This window comes from Dermacentor silvarum, chromosome 11, assembly GCF_013339745.2.
Source record: "Dermacentor silvarum isolate Dsil-2018 chromosome 11, BIME_Dsil_1.4, whole genome shotgun sequence".
NCBI lineage: Eukaryota > Metazoa > Arthropoda > Arachnida > Ixodida > Ixodidae > Dermacentor > Dermacentor silvarum.
In genome coordinates, this window is record NC_051164.1 from 17,276,111 (window position 1) to 17,301,439 (window position 25,329).

General features: G+C 48.2%; 2 protein-coding genes across 2 annotated transcripts in view; both read left to right on the plus strand.

Moving 5' to 3' along the window:
* Window positions 1-2,673, plus strand: part of LOC125941261 (uncharacterized) — a 57,055-nt gene extending 54,382 nt beyond the window's left edge. The window contains exons 3-4 of the mRNA XM_049658231.1: window positions 2,490-2,615; window positions 2,662-2,673. Of these exons, the coding sequence (XP_049514188.1) occupies window positions 2,490-2,615; window positions 2,662-2,673 (138 nt within the window). The remainder of the gene's footprint in view (window positions 1-2,489; window positions 2,616-2,661) is intronic.
* A 12,747-nt stretch (window positions 2,674-15,420) lies between these two features.
* LOC125941262 (uncharacterized) lies at window positions 15,421-17,377 on the plus strand. Its single transcript, XM_049658232.1, has 2 exons — window positions 15,421-15,450; window positions 16,136-17,377. The coding sequence occupies exons 1-2, from the start codon at window positions 15,421-15,423 to the stop codon at window positions 17,375-17,377; spliced, it is 1,272 nt and encodes a 423-aa protein (XP_049514189.1).
* The last annotated feature ends 7,952 nt before the right edge of the window (window positions 17,378-25,329 follow it).

The following is a 25,329-nucleotide window of genomic DNA, read 5'->3' on the forward strand; positions in this document are numbered from 1 at the left end:
ACCTCAAAGAATATTTGTCTTTGCTTTGTCACTGTTAGATTTGTGCCCATCACATTTAGCTACGTTTAGTTACGTGTATACCATTTCATTTACCGTTTCACTCTAGCTTCACATAATTTCAACATATGCATTCTGCGTGCATACGTTTTCCTGCAATGTTTTGAACTGTTAGCTAGATGAGTGAAACTTTCTACACCAATGCGTGGCCCCCGTATCACAACCTGTTCCTTGACATCGTTTAAGACTTTTAGTCGAATTTCATTGTCATCAATAAGACGGAACAAATATGCTTGCTGTTGCATCGGTGTACCTGATGTACCCGCTAAAGAATATAGGACTGAGACACTACTCGGCATCCTGATGCCTGATGCCGAGTAGTGACTGATCCTGATGCTTCTCTTTGTTCATTTACCACATTCTATGGGAGACTGCAGATGAACATCATCATCATCATCATCAGCCTCTATTTATGTCCACATATTAAGGCCTCTCCCTGCCTTACCACTCACCCACCTTCAATCATTTATTCGGATATCACAGGAGGCTGCATACGTATCAAGGGATTCGGGGTCTCGCGATTACTGCTCACAGGAGTTCATAAAATTGATTGTCTCTCGCAGCTTGTGCTTATATTTTTCGTTACAGCAGTAATAAAACTATAGAGAAATTTCGACGTGTGATAACTTTTCGCCAACAGTATTGTCACGTACGTATGACGGTGAAGAAAACAGTCGTAAAACAGTTAATGACAAAACTGAGTCTTTATTGGACGAACCTGTGCCCACAAAAGCAAGTTACACTCGAAGCAAAACAATAGCGGCGAACAGTCGGCGATTATCAAAATCTGATCAGCCGCGAAACGCGTCGGCTTTTATACATGAGTCATCGACTGATGTATAAAATATACATTATATATATATATATATATATATATATATATATATATATATATATATATTATATTCTGATGAAGGCCGGACCCCGGCCGAAACGTCAATAAACCGCTTCATACGCGCGTCTACTTCACTGTAAATATTTACCCGGACCCAGAATCGCTTTTTTCTGGTGTATATATATATATATATATATATATATATATATATATCATGTGCCCTCGTGTCTTCCAGAAAGTACTAGACAATTCGCGTCGCTCATACTCAGATTACATAAGCGTCGGTGACAACAGACAACGTATAGAAGCATCGATAACGTTCGAGAAACTCGTTACATGCAGGCGCGTCCTGCGCTGAGCGATAATGTTGAACATTTGTTAGCCGGTGAACAGCGGTCACCGGTGAAAGATAAACAAGTACACGTGTCAATATGGGGAAATCCGTGCAAATGCGTTCAGAAGACATCGTTCACGATTATCCTGCGAGTGTGTCTGCTGTGAATTACTGAGTCACCAAACATTATATCAGTTAATCCGTCAGTGCTCCTGCAAATAATACCGCATTGCGTTCATTGCTTCAATGTACAATAAAGAGAGACTCAGTCCGGTATTTATGACAAAGGATGTTTTAGAATGTTTTTAAGTGATTCAGTGGGTAAAGGTTAAATACTGCTGAATAAAATAAAAAGTGTTCTCTTTCTTAAATTTGTCCTCAAAAGCTAAGACCCGGTGCGTTGGTGTGACGTCACAATTTTACAGGTAATTTTCCGTATTTCCGCCATTTTGGCCGAAATGCGAAAACGTCCGAGTGGGCTCAGATTCGAGAACCAAGAAGTTTAGTCTTAGATTCCCTTAAAATGTAATGTAATCCTTTGTCGATAAACTATAAACTTCATCCGAGAAGGCACAACGAAAACCATGACGTCACGTCGTGCTGGTGCGCGAACTTCGAGGCGGCTTTGCCACCTTTCTTTTGCCTCTTTCGTAGCTAAACGAGCCTTGCATATAACAGTACAGGAGTGGTAGATTTGCTTTGTCGGAGGCTGTCATAAGTAGGGGGTATTCAAGAATAAATCGTATCCATGTCTTCACTTATGTAATTGAGAAAAATGCGGAATCACCAACCTTTTTTTGCCACTTTTATTCATTACGTAACGGCTTCAATTCAGCTGAGAAACCACCGACCACGGTGATGCAGGGATTATCGCGCTCTAGTGCTGAGCATGACCTGGTGGGTTCAGTTCTCGGCTGCAGCCACCACATTTCGACGAAGTTGAAACCCAAATGCGCTCGTGTACAAAGGTCTAACTAAATGATCCGAAGCATAGTTAATCTGGAGACCTCCACAGTAGTTAAACAGTGTGCCAAGAGACGAAAAATGCAGTTGAAGACGACAGAGAATTTGCTGGCATAACATGGATTCATCTTATGCAAAGCAGGAATATTTCGAGATTTTGTCCAGCACTGGACAAAAAATAGGTTGATGATAACGATGAATTTATGAACTGATTTTATCGTCCCTTTATTGGTCTTAAAACAAACAGCGTGATTTATGTTAAGCTACCGATGAGCTTATCTCTGTTTTCTTTATTTGTAGAGGGGAGTGTGTGGATTTGACTTTTGGTTCAACCGTGAGGTTCTATGGAACTCAACTGGCGCCTACACGACGCACCTCTTCACGCAGCGAGCTGTCAACGTCATCAATCAGCACGATGTATCGGAGGTGAGTATTGATGATGTGCGCTGGGGTTGCGCTGCTGTGCTTGCAGGTAATCGATTGATGAGCTTTTTGCAGTGATGTCGCCTCTTCTATGTGGTTTCTACCTAATTTCAGGATGACTAACTTCAGCCTATAGTCCAAACGCATTGAGTGTTTTCCTCAACCAGGACTCTACATTCATTTTTGTTCAGTGGTTGCTTGATACAAAGCTATGTGCTTTCATGTGTACTTGAAGATGAATACTGACAATGGGCATTTGTTAACGATCTCTAATGAATTGGCTTCATATAAAACTACTGCATGTTGGGTAACTAGGAACGGATTCATCATAAATGATGCGCAAATGGAACGACGGTACAAGCAAAGGACAATAACTACATGCTCCGCTTCCCTCTTCAAATCCAAATTCCCGTACCTTTCTTTGTATCCGTGCGAAAAGCATAACGTTTTGCATCTAGAATCCGCTAAAAGGACTTGGATGAAGTTTGTTCCATGTTGTTCCATGGCCGTTGTATTTCCGAAGGAAGGATTTCAGCCTTTTCAATCTCGTTACACACTGGCTTAGTGGAGCGTCTACCGAAGACTATCCAGTTTTAACATGCAGAGATGGCGTCAGCGTCTGGAAGTCAGGTTTAGCACGCCCACAGGTGCGTGTGAGGCTTCAAAAACAGGTGGCTTCCATATCGGCGTCCCTTTGTGAACTAGACCTTGTCGCGTTTACGCGGAAGATAATCAGAATTTTTCTGCAATAGCCCACCAATGGACTAAATGCCTATTTCGCCACGCTGCACAGATTCTTCGAGATCATCATTCATCGAGACATCTGCTGGAGGCCCCGTGTGGCCGTCTATAAAATCCCCCGAGGGCCATTTAACACGTTTTCAAGTTTTTAGCGGACGCCAGTTTATTTGAGGAAAAGCAGAGAGGTCGGCCTGAGTGATAGTTTGCTGTGGCCTGCTACTCTACACTGCGGAAGGGAGGGGGGGGGGGGGGGAGAGCGATGAATGATGATGATAAGATAAGGAGGTGCGTATATACATGTCCATCACGTTGGGGTCATTCTATAGTCGTGCGTCGATTCCAGTGGCCTAAAGGAAGCCTATAGTCGCTCCGATGACCACAATTAACTGTACTGTTGACGTCAGTCCAAGGACCTAATACAATCTCGTCAGATATTGGTCTTTTAGTAACTCGTTGAATAGTAGAAATAAGGCTCTGCCGTTCTCGCGCGTACGCTGGGCATGAGCAAAATATGCTCAAGTGTTTCTGGCGCTTGGCAGTGATCGCAGTTGGGACCAGTGTCATTGCAGCCGACTGATATACGTATAACGCCTCGCGAGTGCAACACCAAGACGAATCCAGTGTATTAAACTCGTCATACTCCTCTTCAGTTTATGAGGCATGCGGAACTTCATTTCTGGGTCCCATTTGTGCAGTCGCCTGTGTCGTCAATCTGGATTGGTCCAGTGTTCAAGTGTAGAGTTGCTTATAACGCACGGAAGCGGGACATTCGTGTCTGTTCGTGAGAAAGCAATGCTTACTTCTGGTGCATTATTTACAGCTATTTTAGCTTCAGCGTCTGCTTGTTCATTTCCTAACACGCCAGCAGGTATCCGCTGAAAGTTGACATGGTGGCCACTTTTTGTCTCAATGTCGAGAAGCTCTGCGATTTCGAGAGCTAAAATATAATAAGGGCCTTGTCTCAACGCACTCAATGTCTTGAAGAGCGCGTTTGGCGTCGCAAAATAAAGTCCATGTGCGAGGAGGCTCTCCTGCAAGGAATCGTATTCCCTCGCCGATAGCAACAAGTTCTGCAGTAGTTGAAATGGACTTGTGGTCTAATTTAAATCGTTGAGCGATGGTCATTTGCGGGATGATGAAGGCTGCGGTGGAGTAACAGAGCTATCTGTATACACGAGTGAAGTACCACCGTATACTGTAAAAATGTGCGATAGGATAAGTTGCTTAAGACCAATGGATGAAACACAGGACTTCCTCGTGATCCCAGGGGTTTAAAGTTTAACAAGTGGTTTAGGTAGCACCCACGGAGGTGCTCTAAGAATGCATAGGGGAGAGAATCTTAATGGCAGAATATTCTCATGGCGTGATATAGCTCTCGAAAAACTGCAGTTTGGGTCTGTGGCAGGGAGTGCTGATAGGGGATGTTGCCTATGTCGGGTCAACAAGCGTAGGTGCACTCTAAGAGGTTCGCAGAGCATATATACATTTATGGGACAAGCCCGAGCTTACGCGATGGTTCCATTGGTTGAGGTGCAGCGTGATAGGCCCAAGCACGTGCGCCATCCTTGAGCTTGGATGCTGTCTAGCGTCCGCATACAGCTAGGTCTCATGTTCGAGACCACCGGCATGCTGTATCTTATATAGCCTATGAACAGGGCTTCGTACAATTGAAGAAGAGACGATTCCGACGAGCCCCATCTTGCTCCTGCCACAACACGAAGCACAAGAACAAAACTGTGCAGTTTTGTCTTCAGTGCAGTGACGTACCTTGATCAGGATACTTCACGGTCTACGATTACACCAAGGAACTTGTGTGTTACGTAAGGTATCGCAGTTTCATTAACGACCATCGGGTATTTAGTCATTTGTTTGCGCGTGAATGCAAGCACTGCACATTTTTTATTTGAAAGTGTGAGGCCTTGGCGTCGTAAGTAGTTGGCTATGATTGTCACTGCACTTTGCAGACCATATGCATATGTCGTCGGCATATGCGCTAATCTTTACTGTGTTGGGAAGCTCAGACGCAAGTCCAATCAATGTCACATTGAAGAGAGTCGGACTGAGAACTCCTCCTTGCGGAACACAGCGCTGAATATTATATTGACCGGTGTCTCCATCGCTTGCCGACATTTACACGATACGGCCACTCAGATAACTAACGATCCAAGCATATAGTCGGCCACCGATGCCTAAATCTTCTAGCACATCAAGGATAGCGCAATGCAGAACATTGTCCTAGGCGCCCTTAATGTCAAGGAAAACTGCCCCGACTAATCTGCGTCGAATTCTGTCCTGTTCAACATTAAGATCAAGTTGACCACACCGTCAATGGCAGATCAGCCTCTTCTAAACCCATGCATAAATTGGGGAAAGCAGTTATTGTTTTCTAATACCCACTCTAACCTTGACAGTACCATCATATCCATTACTTTGCCGACGACAGTGGCGCACCGACGGGGGGGTTCGAGGGTTGTAACACCCCCCCCCCCCCTGAGGCCGAGTTTCTTTGCCTTTTCTTTCCTTGCGCCTTTTCTTTCCTTGCGCTTTGAGTACTGCAACTAAGATGTAAGAGGTAATCGTCTGCGTAATCGTCTGCCGTAATCGTCTGCGTAATCGTCTGCGAGTACGCAAAAAGCGCATTTTTTGCCAATTTCCCGTGAAGACATTGAAATTAGTGCTGTTTAGATAGTATTGGCAAGCTGTCAACCCCCCCCCCCCCCCCCCTGGCAGAGATCCTGGGTGCGCTACTGGCCGACGCATCTGGCTAAGGCGATCGGCCTGTTGGGGGAAAGTTCATTAAGGCAATTCCCCGGTTTGAGCAATGCGGCTGTTTTTCCAATTAGCTGGAACATTTCCTGACTCCCACGTGATGTTCATCATCATCATCATCATCATCATCATCAGCCTATATTTTATGTCCACTGCAGGACGAAGGCCTCTCCCTGCGATCTCCAATTACCCCTGTCTTGCGCTAGCGTATTCCAACTTGCGCCTGCAAATTTCCTAACTTCATCATCCCATCTCGTTTTCTGCCGACCTCGACTGCGCTTCCCTTCTCTTGGTATCCATTCTGTAACCCTAATGGCCCACCGGTTATCCATCCTACGCATTACATGGCCTGCCCAGCTCCATTTCTTCCGCTTAATGTCAACTAGAATATCGGTTATCCCCGTTTGTTCTCTGATCCACACCGCTCTCTTCCTGTCTCTTAACGTTAGTCCTAAGATTTTTCGTTCCATCGCTCTTTGTGCGGACCTTAACTTGTTCTCGAGCTTCTTTGTTAACCTCCAAGTTTCTGCCCCATATGTTAGCACCGGTAGAATGCAATGATTGTACACTTTTCTTTTCAACGACAGTGGTAAGCTCCCAGTCAGGATTTGATAATGCCTGCCGTATGCACTCCAACCCAATTGTATTCTTCTGTAAATTTCTTTCTCATGATCAGGGTCCCCTGTGAGTAATTGACCTATAGATAAACGTACTCCTTTACAGACTCTAGAGGCTGACTGGCGATCCTGAATTCTTGTTCCCTTGCCAGGCTATTGAACATTATCTTTGTCTTCTGCATATTCATCTTCAACCCAATTCTTACACTTTCTCGATTAAGGTCCTCAATCATTTGTTGTAATTCGTCTCCATTGTTGCTGAATAGGACAATGTCATCTGCAAACCGAAGGTTGCTGAGATATTCGCCGTTGATCCTCACTCCTAAGCCTTCCCAGTCTAAGAGCTTGAATACTTCTTCTAAGCATGCAGTGAATAGCATTGGAGAGATTGTGTCTCCTTGCCTGACCCCTTTCTTGATAGGTAACTTTCTACTTTTCTTGTGGAGAACCAAGGTAGCTGTGGAATCCTTGTAGATGTTTGCTAAGATATTCACGTATGCCTCCTGTACTCCTTGATTACGCAATGCCTCTATGACTGCTGGTATCTCTACTGAATCAAATGCCTTTTCATAATCTATGAAAGCCATGTAGAGACGTTGATTGTACTCCGCAGATTTCTCGATTACCTGATTTATGACATGGATATGATCCATCGTAGAATATCCCTTCCTGAAGCCAGCCTGTTCTCTTGGTTGACTGAAGTCAAGTGTTGCCCTGATTCTATTGGAAATTATCTTGGTGAATATTTTATACAATACTGAAAGCAAGCTAATGGGTCTATAATTCTTCAGTTCTTTAATGTCTCCCTTCTTATGGATTAGTATAATGTTGGCGTTCTTCCAGCTCTCTGGTACACATGAAGTTGTGAGGCATTGCGTATAAAGGGCCGCAAGCTTTTCAAGCATGATATCTCCTCCATCTTTGATTAAATCTACTGTTATTCCATCTTCTCCAGCAGCTTTCCCCCTGGTCATGTCTTTCAAGGCTCTTCTAACTTCAGCGCTAGTTATAGAAGGAGCCTCTGTATCCGGTCCATCACTATTTTGAATGAAAGTAGCTTGGCTGTTTTGGGCACTGTACAGGTCAGTATAGAATTCTTCCGCTGCTTTTACTATGTCATCGAAATTGCTGATGATATTACCATGCTTATCTTTCAGTGCATACATCTTGCCTTGTCCTATGCCAAGCTTTTTTCTTACTGATTTAATGCTGCGTCCATATTTTACGGCTTCCTCAATCTTTCCCACGTTATAATTTCGAATATCCCTTACTTTTTTCTTGTTGATTAGTTTTGACAGTTCAGCGAATTCTATATGATCTCTTGAGTTGGACATTTTCATCTTCTGTCGTTTCTTTATTAGGTCCTTTGTTTCTTTGGAGAGCTTACCTACTGGTTGCCTTGGTGCCCTACCTCCCGTGATGTTATAGTGGGACAACAGGATAGTGCTTCTGTGCCAAGATGACGAAGCGCAGCGTACGTGATTCCGTGTGGACCTAGAGCCGATGAGCGTCGGGAGACAGAAATTGCAGTGTCAAATCTTGCGTCGTAAAAGGCACCTCGAGACGCTCATCAAGTCATCAGGTTACGAGGGCGCAATGGTTTGTAAGAGCTTCAATTTCGGTATTAGATGTGGCCACGACAAGTTTACAGTAGTCATTGCCCACTCCAATGCGCTCCTGCCTTGATGTAGAGCCACGGCACGGAATGGTTGGCTTTGTTGTGGACTCGTCTGCAGACTTCGTACTACCCGCCAGATCTTAGATAAAGGCTGTCTTGGGTCCAGAGAGCCGCAGAACGTCCGCCACTGCTGCCTGTCAAGCTTGTCGAAATGCCTAAGAACGTGTCGTTGTGTTCGGCGACTGGCTGAAAGGTCTGACGGAGGCTTTGTTCTTCTGTATTGCCGTTCTGCGCGGCGGCGGATTGCACGAAGGGCCTCGTATTGTGAATCGATCGCTGATCTCCGCATCGGTAGGTTAACTTGTCTCGTGTCACGCCGAGAAGTAGCGATGATGTCCTCAACCTCGGATGGTGTAGTCGTGCACTGACATCTGGTTTTGATAGATGCCTTGAATAAAGTTGAATTTGTTTATTTGTTTGGTGTGTGCATCGTGAGGCTGAACGGCGGAACCAGCTAAATTGAACGTATATTGGGAGGTGGTCACTTCCATGAGTTTCTACATCCGTTGACCAACATGCAGTTGACAGTAGGCTTGTAGGCTAGTACTGTTTTCTGCCGCTGTCAGAAAACAGTACTAATGATTTAGAAAAGCAGGAATATGCGTGTAGGAGGCATTTCCTTTACTTTTAAATGATGGCATCTTTGATACGCTATTCTGAAAAAAACTGCGCCTTCATTCCACCCTGTAGCCGACGTTACACAAGCGCCACCGCCACAAGGCGTCGCATCGTCAAGATCAATGTAGCATCCACGAGCTCATTCGCGCCCTTCTCGTTGGTGCATCGACCCCGCGGTGCACATTCGCGGCGTCCATACGCTTGCACGTAACCCGCGTTCACGAAGTGAACGTCACTGTAATTTTTTAAGTCTTTGCCCTGATGTCTATTACAATCGCAGCACACTCTGCGCGACCAATGCAACGGCCAGAGCGCCTGCTCATCTAGGACAGATACATCGTGTGCACACGTTCGTCACGCGCGCACGCACGTATGCCGGAGTGCAGGATGTATCCTCATTCTAGTAGACCGTCCGCCTGGCGCAAGTGCTTTATTGACCTAATTCAGTTTCTCAAAGTAAAGTGCGTCACAAAATTTGTAAAGTACGACTTACACACAACCTGCAGACATGATAGCATCGGATTGTAATTTGAACATACGAGAAAACATAATTCTGTTACGCGGAAACTCAGAATTACACTAACTCTGGTGACGAAAATTTTTCTTTATCGACGCGACTGTGTGCACGCACAAACGCAGAAAATTTGCCGCGGTAGCCATGTACAACTTCTCTGCAAAAAGCAGCTTGTTACCACTAGAAAAAATTCCTGTTTTCGCTCACGGCCATTGAGAAACACTAAGCGCAACAGAGGGTCTTTAGGCTGATGCATGCGGGCGACATAATGCCACTAGCGCACAACGTAGGTGCCTAACAGGAGACTAATGCATCTGGCAACGAAGCGAGATATCAGGCCTCCATTTTCGGATGGAGAAATATTTTACTCCGCCAGACTCACTCGGACTCAGAATCACCAATATTCCACTCAGCCGGGCTCACTTGGGCGAAGACTCACCAATATTCTACTCAACCGGGCTCACTGGGACTAACACCCATGAATATTTTACTCAGCCGGGCTCGCTCGTACTCAGACTAACCCGATTCAGACTCAGGTAAGCGCACCTAGACTCACTGACTTTCGCTTACTCGGGCTCTTTAAGATTCACGTAATTACAGGACATAATCATACTAACGGAATCATGGGACCAGACTCCATTATATCCCATAGAATTACCTACCTACTCATTTTGTTCGAACTCGACGGCTAATCAATGTGAATTACCAGCTCACTAAAATGACCACTGATACAGAGAAAGGGCAGAGCTTGCTTCAGTCATGTTCACGTCTACAAACCTGCACTCTTTAGCTTACATTCACGAGTACTCGCTTTCGCTTATAATGACGTCTGCGCACATTAAGCAGCGTTTAGCGACAAACAAATCAAGGTGTCAAAGTGAAAAAAGGTATACTGATTTCGTTAGGATTCAATGCATTCTAAGTCCTTTTCGGTTGAGTTCAGGCTGCTATAAGTAAAATGCAGTCAGTGCAAATACCCTGAGCTCTGGCCAGTAAGCGGGTGAAACCGCTGCTCCAGACTTAGGTGTCAGTTGACACATGAGCAAGTCTTTTTTTGCCCCACCAAGACTCTGCAACGTGACAACATCCTCATTTCCTAGAATGCGATTCTCAGGTAAATCTTCTATGACATCTTGGAGATGAGCAACCTTTTGCAAAAGTCAGCAACGGATTGCTGCAGAGTCTTAATCTTCTTCTTGGCCGCAGTTTGCAATTGTGAGTAACGCTTTACTTCATGCCTCAGAAAGGACTTTTCAGGCGTGTCTTCTGCTGGCTGTGGCTGCAAATTATGTCACGCACAGAAAACAGGTGCATGAGCAACCAACGTGACACAAATCACGGACCCAGAACAAAGTACTTAATTGTTGTGGCATACATTCTTATACAAGCCATGTAGAATATATTGCTAAATTTTAGGTCATTACCTTGCTCATGACGGTTTCCGTTTACGCTTTTGTGAACTTAAAAACTTTGAGGGCATAAAACTGCCATCCACACGAGCTTTCTAGTGCTACTTAATTTTGTTTATTTATTTGCTTGCAAAATACTGCAGGCCCATCTAGGCCCAGGCAGGAAAGGTAAAAGTACGAAACAACTAACACAGAAAACGTCAATGTAGTATAGTTGAACACGGGATGCTTCACAGCAGCCTTTTAGTTTGAGTGGGCAAAAAAAAAAAGCCGGCAGATCCCACGCTCTGTGGGAATCGACGTTATGCGAAGCAGTCTGCGGGGAGCCTACCAAGTTAACGAAACGACCATGAGATCACCAAGACGTAGGCGGCTCCTTCATGACCTACATGACACGCATGTCATGAGTCCTCAGGAGTCCCTTTAGCTACACCTAAGTTTAAGGCGAAAGCCTTAATCATGCTCATGACTATGGCATTGACCATGAACCTTTAGCCTTTTTCATCACTTCGTACCACTTCCAAACCCATTTCATTGGTTTTTAAGTGTTAATCTTTTTTCGCTGAGTCATTCTCATCTTACAGCGTAAGCTGTTATGGGCTCATTCCAATAGCCGTTTCGGTTCGCGATGGCGTCCGCCGCCGCCGCCGCCGCCGGGGAAAGTAACCGCTATCGACGGAAATGCGAAAAAAAGTACCCGGTCTCTGCCGGGATCCAATCCAGGCCCGCTGAGCGGGAGTCGGATACTTTAGCACTGAGCCACGCAAGCGCTTGTTATCAGGCAGCGGAAAAATGCCCTATAAACGCGCCCTAGGCAGGCGCGCAGGCGCAGACAACCCGAGCCTCTGCCAGTATGCTGGCGCCATCTAGTGAAGGCGCCTGCAAACACAGCGTGCACAGGCGCAGACGACGAAATGGGATTCAAACGAGGCGCGCGATCAACGCGATCCCGATGTGAGATGTGCGCCTCGTATTCTGGATACCTCTTCAGCACAAGTTATGGCGTCTCCTCGCAAGGTACGAACCGCTGCTGAAGAAGCGAATCGTAGAGCTACGTGCGCGGCTACAACCAGGCATCGTCGGGCTAAGCAGACTGCTGTGCAGAGAGCATGACAAGCCGCAGCTCGCCGTCGACGCCGGGAGGACAGTTCAGGTCCTTCTCGTCAATACGAGGCGAAGATACTTTGCCGCAAAGACCCTGTTGCGCGTGGTGCCGCAATTGAAGCTACTATTGAGCCGCACCACCAGCTTACACTGTGACTGTGCTGCATGTGCCGCGTAGTCCTGTGACTTTTTTTGCTCATTCATGGTCATGACTATCATTTCTACCATCATCCTTTAGTGTTTCCTTCACTTAGTGCCCACGTCCAAACCCACTCCAGTGGTTTTTGAGTGTTAATCTTTTCTCGCTGAGTCATTGCCATTTTTGCTGAGTCATGCTCATGACTATGACTTCTACCAGCGTCCTTTACTGTTTCCTTCAGTTAGTACCCCCGTCAGAACCATTACAGTCGGTTTTCAGTTTTAATTTTTTTCGCTGAGTCATTCACGTTTTTGCTGAGTCATGCTCATGACTGACTTCCACCACCATCCTTAAGTGTGTCCTTCACTTAGTACCCCCCCCCCGTCTAAACCCATACCAGTGGTTTTTGATTGTTAATCTTTTTTCGCCGAATCATTCTCATTTTTGCTCAGTCATGGTCATGACTATGACTTCTACCATCATCCTTTAGTGTTTCCTTCACTTAGTGCCCACGTCCGAACCCATTCCAGTGCTTTTTGAGTGTTAATCTGCTTTCGCTGAGTCATTGTCATTTTTGCTGAGTCATGCTCCTGACTGTCTTCTACCAGCATCCTTTAGTGTTTCCTTCACTTAGTACCCACGTCCGAACCCATTTCAGCGGTTTTTGAGTGTTAATCTTTTTCGCTGGGTCATATTCAGGACCTACATGACACGCATGTCACGAAATTTATGTCATGACCTATCAGATATGTTCGTCATACACTCCTGTCATACTATGCCAATTTTGGTACCTACCAAGTTAACGCAACGATCTTGAGAGCACCAAGGCGTAGGTGGCTGTTTCATGACCTACTTGACACGCATGTCATGAGATATCTTTTATGTTCGTCATTTACTCTTGTCATAGCATGCCAATTTTGGTACATACCAAGTTAACGAAACGACCTTGAGAGCACAAAGGCGTAGGTGGCTAGATAGATAGATAGATAGATAGATAGATAGATAGATAGATAGATAGATAGATAGATAGATAGATAGATAGATAGATAGATAGATAGATAGATAGATAGATAGATAGATAGATAGATATTGTCAAAGTAGGAAATGTTCGCCAAGAAATGCTTCGCATTTAAAAAATATAATGGCTTACAAACCGGCTCGGCGTAGCCCACATTATCTAGCCTCATGGCGACACGTTGGCAAGTGCTATCGACTTGTCCACAAGGCGCAAGCGTGTCTGCGGCACGTGATGGAGAGCCACGAAGCGTCCCTCTCTGCGCTCCCTCTTTTCGGTGTGTGCTCTTATCGTCATTCCTACCGAGCAGGGGCAAACCGGACAAAATAGCCTTCTAATACTCGTGACACACGGGCACTCTAAAGTCCTTTAGGTAAGGGGACATCTACCGGAAAGGCGTTCAAGCGCAGTGACACGCGACAAAGGAGTATCTCCCTCCTGGCAAAGTTCCTTTGCGGGAAAGATCGGGCATCTATTTTTCAAGCGGAAAGGTGTACCTCTGCATACAGCATGCACAATTCATAAATAGAAGAAAACCTGTTACATAACTACGGCGGCCCGTAAGTATTTTTTTACCTTGGAAAATGTTAAAATTTTTAGTGGTAATGCGATTTGTCGAACAGTGAAGATTTACTCCAGCTATACTCTCAAACGCGCGCACCACGTCACTTATGCCGCCATGTTGAATTCCGAATATGCGCATTATATCATCAAAAATGAAAAAAATGTTTTAGGTTCTACAATCACTAAATGTAATGTACATGCGCAGCTTTTTGTAAATGTTTTCTCTCTTGCTGCTTTAACACGCAGCGCTTATTTTTCGTGTTCATCTAAGCAACCACCTAAAGAAGTTAGTGCGATGCTGTGTGTCATCGGCGCAACTCCTTTCTGCAAAGGGTCCTTCGGAGTAACAAAAGGGGTTTCCTGCAAAGGAAACCCTTGCCCATGTGTCAGGGGTATTAGACGTGTAAGCGCGGTAATTGTAAAGGGAAAATCTCAACTGTCAAAACGGAATAAAAAGGCGTTTTAAAACGAATAGCATTCTTTAGTCGTTTTGCGCCTACTACAGCGTAAGCTGTTATGCGCTCATTCTAAGAGCCGTTTTGGTTTGCGATGTTGTCCGCCGCTGACGCCACCGGTGTCCGTCATAGCTATCGCCAGGCTCTTACCCATATGGGAGATTGGCCAAGAAATGGTTGGATTATCTTGAGGAAGAAAAAAAGAATGCAGAAACTCCACTGAGTTGGCTAAGTATGCGCAACCATACCCTCAAATTTCAGTTGGCCCACACACTAATTTCCAATTGGCCCACCCCAAACTTCAGTTGGCCCAGCCCCAAATTTAAGCTGGACCACGTCCAAATTTCAGGTTGACCGACCCCCACATTTCAGCTTGGCCCACTTCCAAATATTAAGTTGGTCACCGCGAAATTTAGCTTGGCCCACCCCCAAATTTTAGGTTAGCCAACAACAAATTTCAAGTTGGCTTACACCCGAATTTAAGCTGGACCACGTGCAAATTTCAAGTTGGCTGACCCCCAAATTTCAACATGGCCCACCTCCAAATTTTAGGTTGGCCAACCCCAAATTTCAAGTTGGCACACCCCCAGATTTGAAGTTGGTGCGTCTGTTGCGACAGCCGCCGAGACGTACTTGCGAAACGTCTTTATTTCATTGGCTGCGTACTGGCAGCATACAAGCAACCAAAAACCTCTCATGACATCGCATCACCCGAATATATATCAAATGAACAGTCTTTTACATGCGCAGAACAAACAGTCAAGTCCACCAATCACAATCGCGGCGCAGTCTTGCACATGCACGCTCTCGATGCAACGCTGCCTATGCAACGCTACTGCATGTTCGATGCCAAGACTCCTTCCCTCCTATTTCAGATGCGAAGCAGCTTATGGTCGGGGCTATGTCCCTCCCTCTATCCGCCGTGCGGCGTCCACACCCGCACTGCACATGCGCATCCTCCTCCCCCTCCTCTCCTTGTATGTATATGTATAGTATATGTACGCCAAGCTCCGGCTTCTGCTTCTGGTTCCGGTACCGCTTCCGGTTCCACTTCCGGTTCCGTTTCCGGAAGCCAGCGTCCGGCTTCCGGAGAACGCTTCCGGCGTTTTGCCCGAGTGATCCCCCGTGCTTCGCCCACTCATCATCATTCACTTCGCCCTCTCATTCTCCTTCCGCAACGCCGCGATGAGTGCCACGGACAGCGCCAGCGTCAACGTCAGTGTTAGCGCCATAGACAGCGCCGCGGAGAAGAGGGCTCGAGCCGCTGCCATGAAACCGCAGCGGCGACTGGCCTATCTGAAAACTAATGGGAACTTGAGTCGACCCCATGGCTGCTTCGCATACTACTCAGGGTTCCCCTACGGGAAGATGGTGTAATTTTTTAGGGGCGAAGCTCCTTAGGGTGTGGGTCGTTCCCTCCTCTTAGTAGTAGTAGTATGTAGCCACCTCTAGTTTATGAATTGCTCAATAGATGGCGTTGTGTGTCCGTACGTGAAAGAGACGCAGAAGCGTGTCGTCAGGCTGCTACCTCTAGTTTATGAATTGCTCAATAGATGGCGTTGTGGTATATGTCCTTGGAAATAATATCACTAATAATAAGAAAAGGCGCTCGCTCTTGGCGCGCTTTCTCTTTCGCTCGGAGTCGCCGGATGGAAGACAAGGCGGCGGAGCGACGAGCGCGCAAGGCGGCGGCAGCGCGCGCTCGCAGACAGAATCCGGCCGTGCGAGAACGAGAGGCCGAAGCGTGTCGTCAGGCTGCTCGGCGACGCCGGGAAAACCCCGCAGTGCTAGAACGGGAGGCCGAAGCGGCACAGCCGTGCTCCCTCAAGGGCTGCAGAAGATAGCGCCAACCTTTCCCTTTCCCTCAAGAACCACTTATCAGGCCGATGCGGCACGGCAGCGTCGCGAAGATCCAGCCGCTCGAGAATGGGAGGCGGAAGCGGCACGGCAGCGTCGCGAAGATCCAGCCGTTCGAGAACGGGAGGCCGAAGCGGCACGGCAGCGTCGCGAAGATCCAGCCGTTCGAGAACGGGAGGCCGAAGCGGCACGGCTGCGGCGTGAGGAGGATCTGCAGAACGTCAGGGAACGGGAAGCAGCGAGAAAGCGCGCGTATCGGCAGACAGACCCCGATGCAGTGAGAGCTCGTGAGGTGTCTGCAAAACGCATCAGGCGAGCTCAACCCGAAGGTGCCGACGCGCGGTTTAAGCGAGACTTTCTAGACGTTACGTTCGGACACAGCTGCAGTGTGTGTGACAGATTATGGTTCTCCAATAATCTCGTAACGGTGTCCGGAATCAAGAACGACCGTGCTCGGGGTAACGCCATTGCCGTGCTTCGGCGCGAATTCCCCGTCGGCAGCGGTGAGTATAAGATTTGCTCTAGCTGCAAGGATTCACTGGTCGCGGGAAAGGTACCTCCCATGAGCGTATCGTATGGCTACAGATATCCAGCGAAACCGGACCACTTGCCTTCTTTGAACCCTGTGGAAGAACGACTCATATCCCCTCGTTTGCCGTTCATGAGCATAAGGCGGTTGACGCACGGAAGCGGACAGTACGGCATCAAGGGGCAAGTGGTTAACGTTCCGATAAACGTCCCCAACACGGTTCAATGCCTACCTCGGAACATTCCGGACGACGTGGCCATCGACGTTCATATCAAGCGCCGGCTCGTATGCAAACCGTCGTATAAGAAAAGTCTCGTTAAGAAACGTAACGTCCACGAATGGCTCAAACATCTCGAGCATTCTCCGTTATACAAGTATTTTAAGATCACAGTGAATTGGAGCCGCCTCGCGAACGTGGAAGACGACGGTGACGTGGACGACGACGAGATCGAGCCGGCGCCAGAGGTTACCGACCTGGAAGATCCTATGCAGGCGGCGATTGCACTCAACACAATGGCGCATACCATGATATTTGACGACGGAGCCTGCGTCATCACCAAGTGCGTCAACAGCGGCGGCGATACTGCGGCGGGAACGGCGGCAACGACCGCGGCGGTATCTGCAATGGGAACGAGTTCGGCGGCGCATTCTGCAGCTGATGAACTAGGCCTAATCGAAGGTATGCACAGTTTCCACGTGGCACCCGGTGAAGGGCAGACTCCCATCTCTCTGCTCTTTGACGAGTATGCCGAATAGTTGTCGTTTCCTCAAATATACCTCGGCATACTCCGTAGAATCACCGGACCCAGACGGACCCCCTTCACAAAGGCGAGTAGCGAGATTCGTCGTACCGATCGTCGCGGAGTGTGCCCCGATCACGTCTTGTACATGGCCAAGAAGGTCATGCGTCACAACGTTGCCAGCAAGACCATGACGTTCAGGACCAACGCAATCACCAGTGCGATTACGCGGCAGCAACTTGAGAGTGCAGATTTCATGGATGAAGTCCTCAACCGAGATCTCGGCTTCATGAGAGGCATACCAAACACCGTTCAATACAGGCAAGATCGTAGAAAAGGAACTCTTTGCAATGATTCGTCAGTTGGGTAAGCCTCATGCATTTCTCACGCTCTCTGCCGCGGAACTGCACTGGAACAGGTCATCGAAACATTGCAGCGCTTGCGAGTGGGTCGCGAAGGGGTGGCACGAGCCGTGCAAGAATTGAATTCCATGCAACGCGTCGAACTGGTTAACAACGACCCAGTTGCGTGGGCAATTTACACCCATCGAATCTTCAATGTGATTCTCAACATACTCAACGATAAGAGATGCCGTATGTTGTGGTAGACTTCTTCAAGCGGGTCGAATTCCAACAGCGTGGTAGCGCACACATTCACACCATTCTGTGGCTCGATAACGCCCCGCAAGAGGAAGTGTCGGGCGACATGCCGCACACGTTGGAAATGGTCGAAGCGTTGCTCACGCTCGACACAGACCTTCTAAAGAGACCCAGGACCCAGCTGCACGCTCACACCCACACTTGCTATAAGCGGGGACGCACCAAATGCCGTTTCGGAGCACCGTTCATGCCCAGTAATGACACTAGGATTGTAGTCCCCTTTCCTCCGACCGAGGACGAGGCCGAGAAGGGACATCGTCAGAAACTCAAGCAACGGTACGAAGATACGCACGACGCTTTGGAGAGGGGATCGTTCGTCTCATCGGAAGAGTTTCTCGCCACCTTCGACGTTCGGTCCGATGCAGGATACATGGACATTGTGAGAGCCGGATTTACGCGTCCCTGTGTTCTACATCATCGCACCCCGGCGCAAAAAATGGTCAATCCCTTCAACCCCTGGATCGCCAAGGTCCTAGATTCCAACATGGATCTTCAGGTGATTCTAGACCACTACGCCTGCTGCAACGTATGTCGTCGATTACGTCAACAAGGCGGATCGCGGCATGTCCAACCTACACTAGGCCGTAATGCAAATTCTAGAAGAAAAGCCAGAAATGGAATACTCTGCCATCGTACGCTCTCTGGGAGTGACCATGCTCAAGGGGGTCGAAATGTCGGCGCAAGAGGCGGCCTGGTTCCTCTTGGGTCAGGAAATGTCGGAAAAGAGCCGTGAGGTCGTCTACATACCCACGTGCTACCCAGAGGAACGAGTGCGCGTACACAAGACCAACGAGGAATAGGCAAACATTGGCGCCTCGTCCACCGACGTCTGGAAGCTCAACATCGTCCAGAGGTACGAGGGCAGGCCGCCCGAAATGGAAGACGTTTGCCTTGCCGACTTTGCAAGCAAGTACAAACGCGGATACGGTCTTCGCGAGCACCCCATCATCATCCGCTACCGCCATTACAGTACCGCAGATCAACCGGAGGATTACATGAGAGAGCAGGTCCTCCTTTACGTACCGTTCAGGAATGAGGCTGTTGACGTTCTCGATCATAACAAATACCTCGAGACGTCCGAGGCCAACAAGGACCTCATTGCTACCAAACATCGCCAATACAACATCGGCAACTACGACAACATCGTGGTTCAGTTGATTCAAGAGCACAGGATACAGCAGCAACGAGAAGATGCCGCCGCCGTTCCCGCCGCAGATTCCGCCGCGCATTCCACCGCCGTGCACCCGAAGAAGACGCCGACCTCGTGCCTAGCGATGACTTGATTCGTGTCGTCAGAGAGACGTGTGCCTCTCCTGCCGTACGCAAGAGGCAAGATGTTATGGGCAGGGAGGAATATGCAAATTTAATGAAAATGACCAACGCAGAACAGTACGAGTTGATAAGAGAGATTGTGCACAGGCAAACCACCGCCGGTTCACCCCCTCTGCGGGTCTTCCTCACAGGACCTGCAGGGTGTGGCAAAACGTTCTCAAGCTCATCTTGGACGTGTAAAACCGATACAACGGAGACGAACGACCGTACAACTCGTACGTCATTTGCGCCAGCACGGGGAAGGCGGCAGTTGCGGTCGGAGGCACCACCGTACACTCTGCGTTCAAGCTTACCCGCAATAAGAAGGACATGGGGTTGGGTGACAGCGAACTCAACACGTTTCGAGTTGTCTTCCATAACGTCAAATGTGTAATCGTTGATGAAGTGAGCGTGCTGTCATCCGACAACCTCAACGCCATCGATGTGCGCTTAAAGCAGATAACTCAGATCCTCGACGAGCCCTTTGGAGGCCTCGATATCGTCATGTGCGGCGACTTACGTCAACTACCACCGGTCCGTGCTAACGAGGTCTACAAGAGGTGCAGAGACTCTTTGGCTCCACCATAAAATGGCACTACCTGGACTACTTCCCCCTAGTTCAGGTAGTCAGGCAATCGGACGCCTCCTTCTCCGCTCTCCTTACCAAAATTGGAGACGGAAAGGCGCTCGACGAAGACGAGGTCCTCCTACTCGAGAGCCGGTTCATCACTGCCCAAGAAGCGTTGGTGTGTGCCTCGGCAGCCATAAGGATTTTCTACTCTAATGAATGACCCTCGCAAGCCCCTATCGCACTTATGGAGGACGGTGCGAGGGCTCAGGACGCCACCCGTACAACGGTCTCCATTCAAGGCTCTGGCCCTCTTCCAACAACGACCAGATATTGATGTCGCAGAAGACTTCTGTGCCAGATTATCCGGGCAGCACACAGCTTCCAACAACTTATCACGTTTCATCAGCTTCCCGCCACCACGCGACCCCCGCATGGATCTTCTATTTTCAATCCATGAACTCAAGGCGGCGCTAGCTTTGTGCAGACACACGTCGTCACCCGGACCTGACGGAATTTCTTGCAGAGCTCTGTGTCATCTGGGTGAGCGGGCGAGGAGTGTTCTTCTTGAAATCTATAATGAATCCTGGCGAGCTGGCACCCTTCCCACAAGCTGGAAGACTAGTCGCATAGTTCCGCTACTGAAGGCTGGAAAGTCTCCGTTGGAGCTTTCATCGTATCGCCCGATTACATTGGCGAGCATGCGTGGGGAAAAGTGATGGAGCGGATGATCCTCGGACGCTTGGAATGGTACTTGGAATACGTCTACCCAGATGCCATGGCAGGATTCCGACGCGGCCGCTCGTCGATTGATAATGTCGTCGACCTGGTTACCTATGTTCAGCACCAAAAAGGGTGTAAACGTCTGTGCGCTTCTTTGTTCCTCGACGTCAAAGGGGCGTACGACAACGTTACACATGAATCCATCTTCGCCGCTCTCGAAGAGATAGGCCTCGGTGGTCGGATGTTCCGATGGATTCATAGCTATCTCTCTATGCGATCTTTCTTTGTGAGCACCGAGGACGGCCGCACTTCTTTGCATTACACCTACTGTGGCGTCCCCCAAGGTGGCGTACTGAGCCCTACGTTGTTTAACCTTACGCTGATTGGTCTCCTTCATCACCTTCCCAACACAGTTAAAGTGTCAATGTACGCGGACGACATATGCGTTTGGGCGTCCGGAGTGACACGCCTACAGCTGCGCGCCAGGCTCCGAAAAGCTGCCACTCAGACTGCACACTATCTCCGAAATCAAGGCCTGGAGATTTCATCTGACAAATGTGCACTTGTGGCATTTACGCGTAAGCCTATGACGCATTACAGTGTGTTAATCAATGGTCAGATGATACCATTTGTACAGTATATAAATTCCTGGGTGTCATAATTGACAGAGACGTTTCATGGAGCCCCCATGTATTGTACATGAAAAAACGGTTGACAGGCATCTGTCACCTTTTGAAATTCTTTGCTGGAAAGACCTGCGGAATGTCGACAAGCGCTATGCTTCGATTATATAGAGTACTTTTTCTCGGCTTCTTGGGGTACAGCTTGCCAGCATTGACTAACGCAAGTACAACAAGCCTACGTACTATACAAAGTGTGCAGGCCCAGACGCTCCGGATTTGTCTAGGTCTTCCTCGAAGTACGTCAACGGCGGCAACTATTGCAATCGCCAGAGACCACCTCATAAAGACCCACATCGCAGTTGAAGCAATAAGAATGCACGTAAGGCACCTTGCACGGACTCCTTGCCACCATCTAGCTTCTCTACCTGCGGAGAGACCACACGCCTCGTTCTGCCGAATGGTATCCGCACATCGTGAGGCTATACCATCTTGCTTCACACCTGCCGCGAGACCTTCCACTCCTCCTTGGTGCCTCATTCAGCCAACGATCAACCTGACAGTACCTGGCGTCCGGAAAAAAAGTAGATATGTCATCGCCGGCTCTTAAACAGCTTACCTTACTCCTATTATATGAAAAGTACCGGAATTACACCCACATATACACCGACGGTTCCGTCTTGCAGAACAGCTCTACGCGTGTGTCATTATTCCAGAAAAAGCCACCACTATCAAGATGAAAACATCTCACTTTACAACGTCGACGGCAGCAGAACTGGCAGCGCTTCGAGTCGCACTACATTTTATTAATGATGAACCACCACACAAATGGTCCGTTTTCTGCTACTCGAAAACGGCACTGCAGAGTTTACTGTCAGCCTTACGGCGCGGTCCACAGGAACAACTGGTTTTCGAAATCAGAGGCCATATACCACCTGACTGAGAAAGGACACGAAATAATCTTTCAGTGGCTGCCAAGTCACTGTGGAATCATTGGCAATGAACGTGCCGATCAAGCTGCTCGTTCAGCTCATGAACAAGACAACCGCCTATCGATCCCGCTGTCTAGGACAGATGCTGCAAGGATGCTCCGCCTACTTGCACGCCAATGCACTTCATCAGACTGGAATAAACCACATTTTATGCACGCCCGATTATACACCTTGGATCCAACCTTAAGCCTTCGACTTCCAACAAGACTTCCCCGAAGAGATGCGACCCTTCTGTGTAGGCTATGGTTGGGCGTCACGTTCACCAATGCCTACGCGTTCCGCATAGGGATGGCCGACAGTGCAGCATGTGACAATTGTGGAGACGCGGAAACGATTCGTCATGTTCTTTGTCAGTGCCCACAATACAGTGTGCAGAGACAATCGCTCTCCATTGTGCTGAACCAGTTGGATGACCAGCCGTTATCGGAAGAAAGAATTCTGCAACGTCGACGCGACTCAACATCGCATCAGAAGGCCGTGCAAGCGCTCCTGCGGTTCCTGAAGTCCACTGGCCTGTGTGAACGTCTAGGATTGGAACGCCTCCTTTGTTACTTATGCCTGTGTATTTTTTTCTGTTTTTTGTTGTTTTTTTTTTGTTTTGTTTTTTCTTTCGCGCTCTCTCTCTCTCTCTTTGCACTCTCTCCAACCCCTTTATCCCCCACCCCAGTGCAGGGTAGCAAACCGGACACTGACTTCTGGTTAACCTCCCTGCCTTTCCTCTCTCGCTTGCTCTCTCTCTCTACTCTAATGAAGAAGTGACTAAATTCAATACCTTCATTGCCCACCAAGGAGGAGAGGACGTTGTAGCGTTGCAAGCTGAAGACACCTACATTGGGTACGCAAATCCAGATGGCCTGACGAAGGCAATTGCAAAAGTGGAGAAAATGTCCCACACCGAGTTTGCTAACTTCCCCAGGGAGATCCTAGTGGTTATCGGAAAACCGTACATGATAACCACAAACATTGACGTCATTGACGGTCTCGTCAACGGGGCGGTTGGCATTCTCAAGGTGTGCGAGAAAAGCGTTGGCAATGAATTTCTGAAATGCTTGTGGTTGCACTTTGACGAGGTGCCTACCACGGGCAGTCTTGCTCGTCTGCGATCTAAGCAAATGTTCAACGAAGCCAGGCGAAGCGGTCACCACGTATACGCGTCCTGGGTCCCCATTGAACCTACAATCACTACGCTCACTCTGGACCGCAAGACCGGCGTCGCTTTCAAGAGAAAACAGTTCCCGCTCGTTCAAGCTAGTGGCATTACAGTACATAAATCTCAGGGTGCAACTTACTCTTCCATTGTGTACGAGTCTAATAAAACACACCCACAAAAATTGGTTTACGTTGCACGTTGCACCGGTTACCAGGTGCACGAATATAAATAACCTGTATCTCACGAATGCCAAGGGAGACCACAGGTTCTACCACAAGGAGAACAACGAAGACAGGGCAATATCGAACGAATTCCAATGGCTCGAGCAACACCGACTACCCAACGTCACGCAGCGGTACCTCCGAGCCCTGCAAGACAACGTCGACCCCGCCACCGACTTCACATTTGCCCTCCTCAATGTTCGATCCCTGTGCGCACACGTAGACGACTTGGAACGGGATCCCATACTCACTGCAATCGACGTCCTCTGTCTCACCGAGACCTGGAACGCCAAAAGACTCTACATGAAAGGATACGTTCCTGTCGTTTGCATCGATGATGCAGATCGTCCTGCTGGTAAGGTCGCCGTGTACGTAAAGCAGACAGAAAAGGCGCAAGATCTGAAACTACTACCAACGATACAGAGCTACAACGGCGAATACGCTGCCATTGATTTGGATGGGGTCATCATCATGACCGTCTACCTTGAGTCCAATCTCTCCACTGGGGACGTCAAGGCGTTCATCGACGAGGCAATGCGCAAGTACGACACGAACAGACCGTTTCTACTCGTCGGTGATTTCAACGTCGACGTTGCAGACAGAAGTAAGGACTGGTTGATGCAACGCATGGCAATCAGATATGGACTCAGATGCATATCGTTAGGCCACCCGAAACCAACCACCATCAGGGGAACTTGCATCGATGTAGTGTTTACCAACTTTACGTTAACACCCATACAAGAACCACTTTCCCTGCATTTCACCGATCACAAAGTGGTGATAATGAAGAGACCACGTAAACCAACAGTACAATAAACGTTTGATGTTTAATATATACACGGTGTTTCACACTCTTTATATGATGCACTGGGCGAATTTCACGGAAGAGTTTCACGGTTTACCGATGATTCCCTCCGGAGCTTCGCCCCACTCATCATCATTCACCCTGTGGATATATGCTGCGATTTTTTCGAGTGGCTATAACCCCAACGGTCCAGAGGCCGTCGCTCTCGGCAGATTCTTGTGGGGGTGATCGGTGGGGAAATGTCTGGGCTGGGTGGCTGCTTGTGCTTGTTGCTGTAGCAGCGGGGCATCCAGTGGTTCTGCTGAACTGGGCTCAAGCACTTCTGCAGCATGCGGCAAATTAATTTCGCGAGGCTCAGAGTTCCCGTTTGGCCTTTGCATAGGATCGGCATGCACGTATCGTACACGGTTTCCGACAAGGGCCAAACACGTGCATGGCGATTTCACACGTGTCACTTTTCCGGGGCAACCATTTATTAACTTCGCCTTCACCGAGTGCATCAGAACAGAATCACCAACAGCAAATGACCGCGCCACACCCTGCCGCTTGGGTGCAGACACTAACTTTCTCGAAAGAACTTTATGCGCACAAGATGAGGACAGAGAAGAGGCTAACCCCCGTATTCAGAAATGCATCTTAAGTTGAAGTCCATGCTTGACTTGATTTACGTGACGCTTGTCGTGAACATGCCGGTGGAAACGCAATGAGCGTCCTGGGAACGTTCGCGCCAGGCGTCACTTAAATCAAGTCAAGCTTGGCTTCAACTTAAGATGCATTTCTGAATACGGGGGTAAGACACATGAGCGCAGACTTACAAGTGTTTTATTTGAAGCAAGCAACCACATATATAGCAAGACTGTGACACATCACTAGCTATATATTTCGTCATTTTCAGTTTTGCGACTGTTTTCTTCACCGT

Excerpts from the sequence above, each read along its gene's own strand:
- LOC125941262 (XM_049658232.1), top strand. The coding sequence starts at position 15,421 with ATGAGTGCCACGGACAGCGCCAGCGTCAAC. Across the intron at positions 15,451-16,135 it reads CGGACAGCGCCAGCGTCAAC|CGTCGCGAAGATCCAGCCGC; the intron begins GTCAGTGTTAGC and ends GCGGCACGGCAG.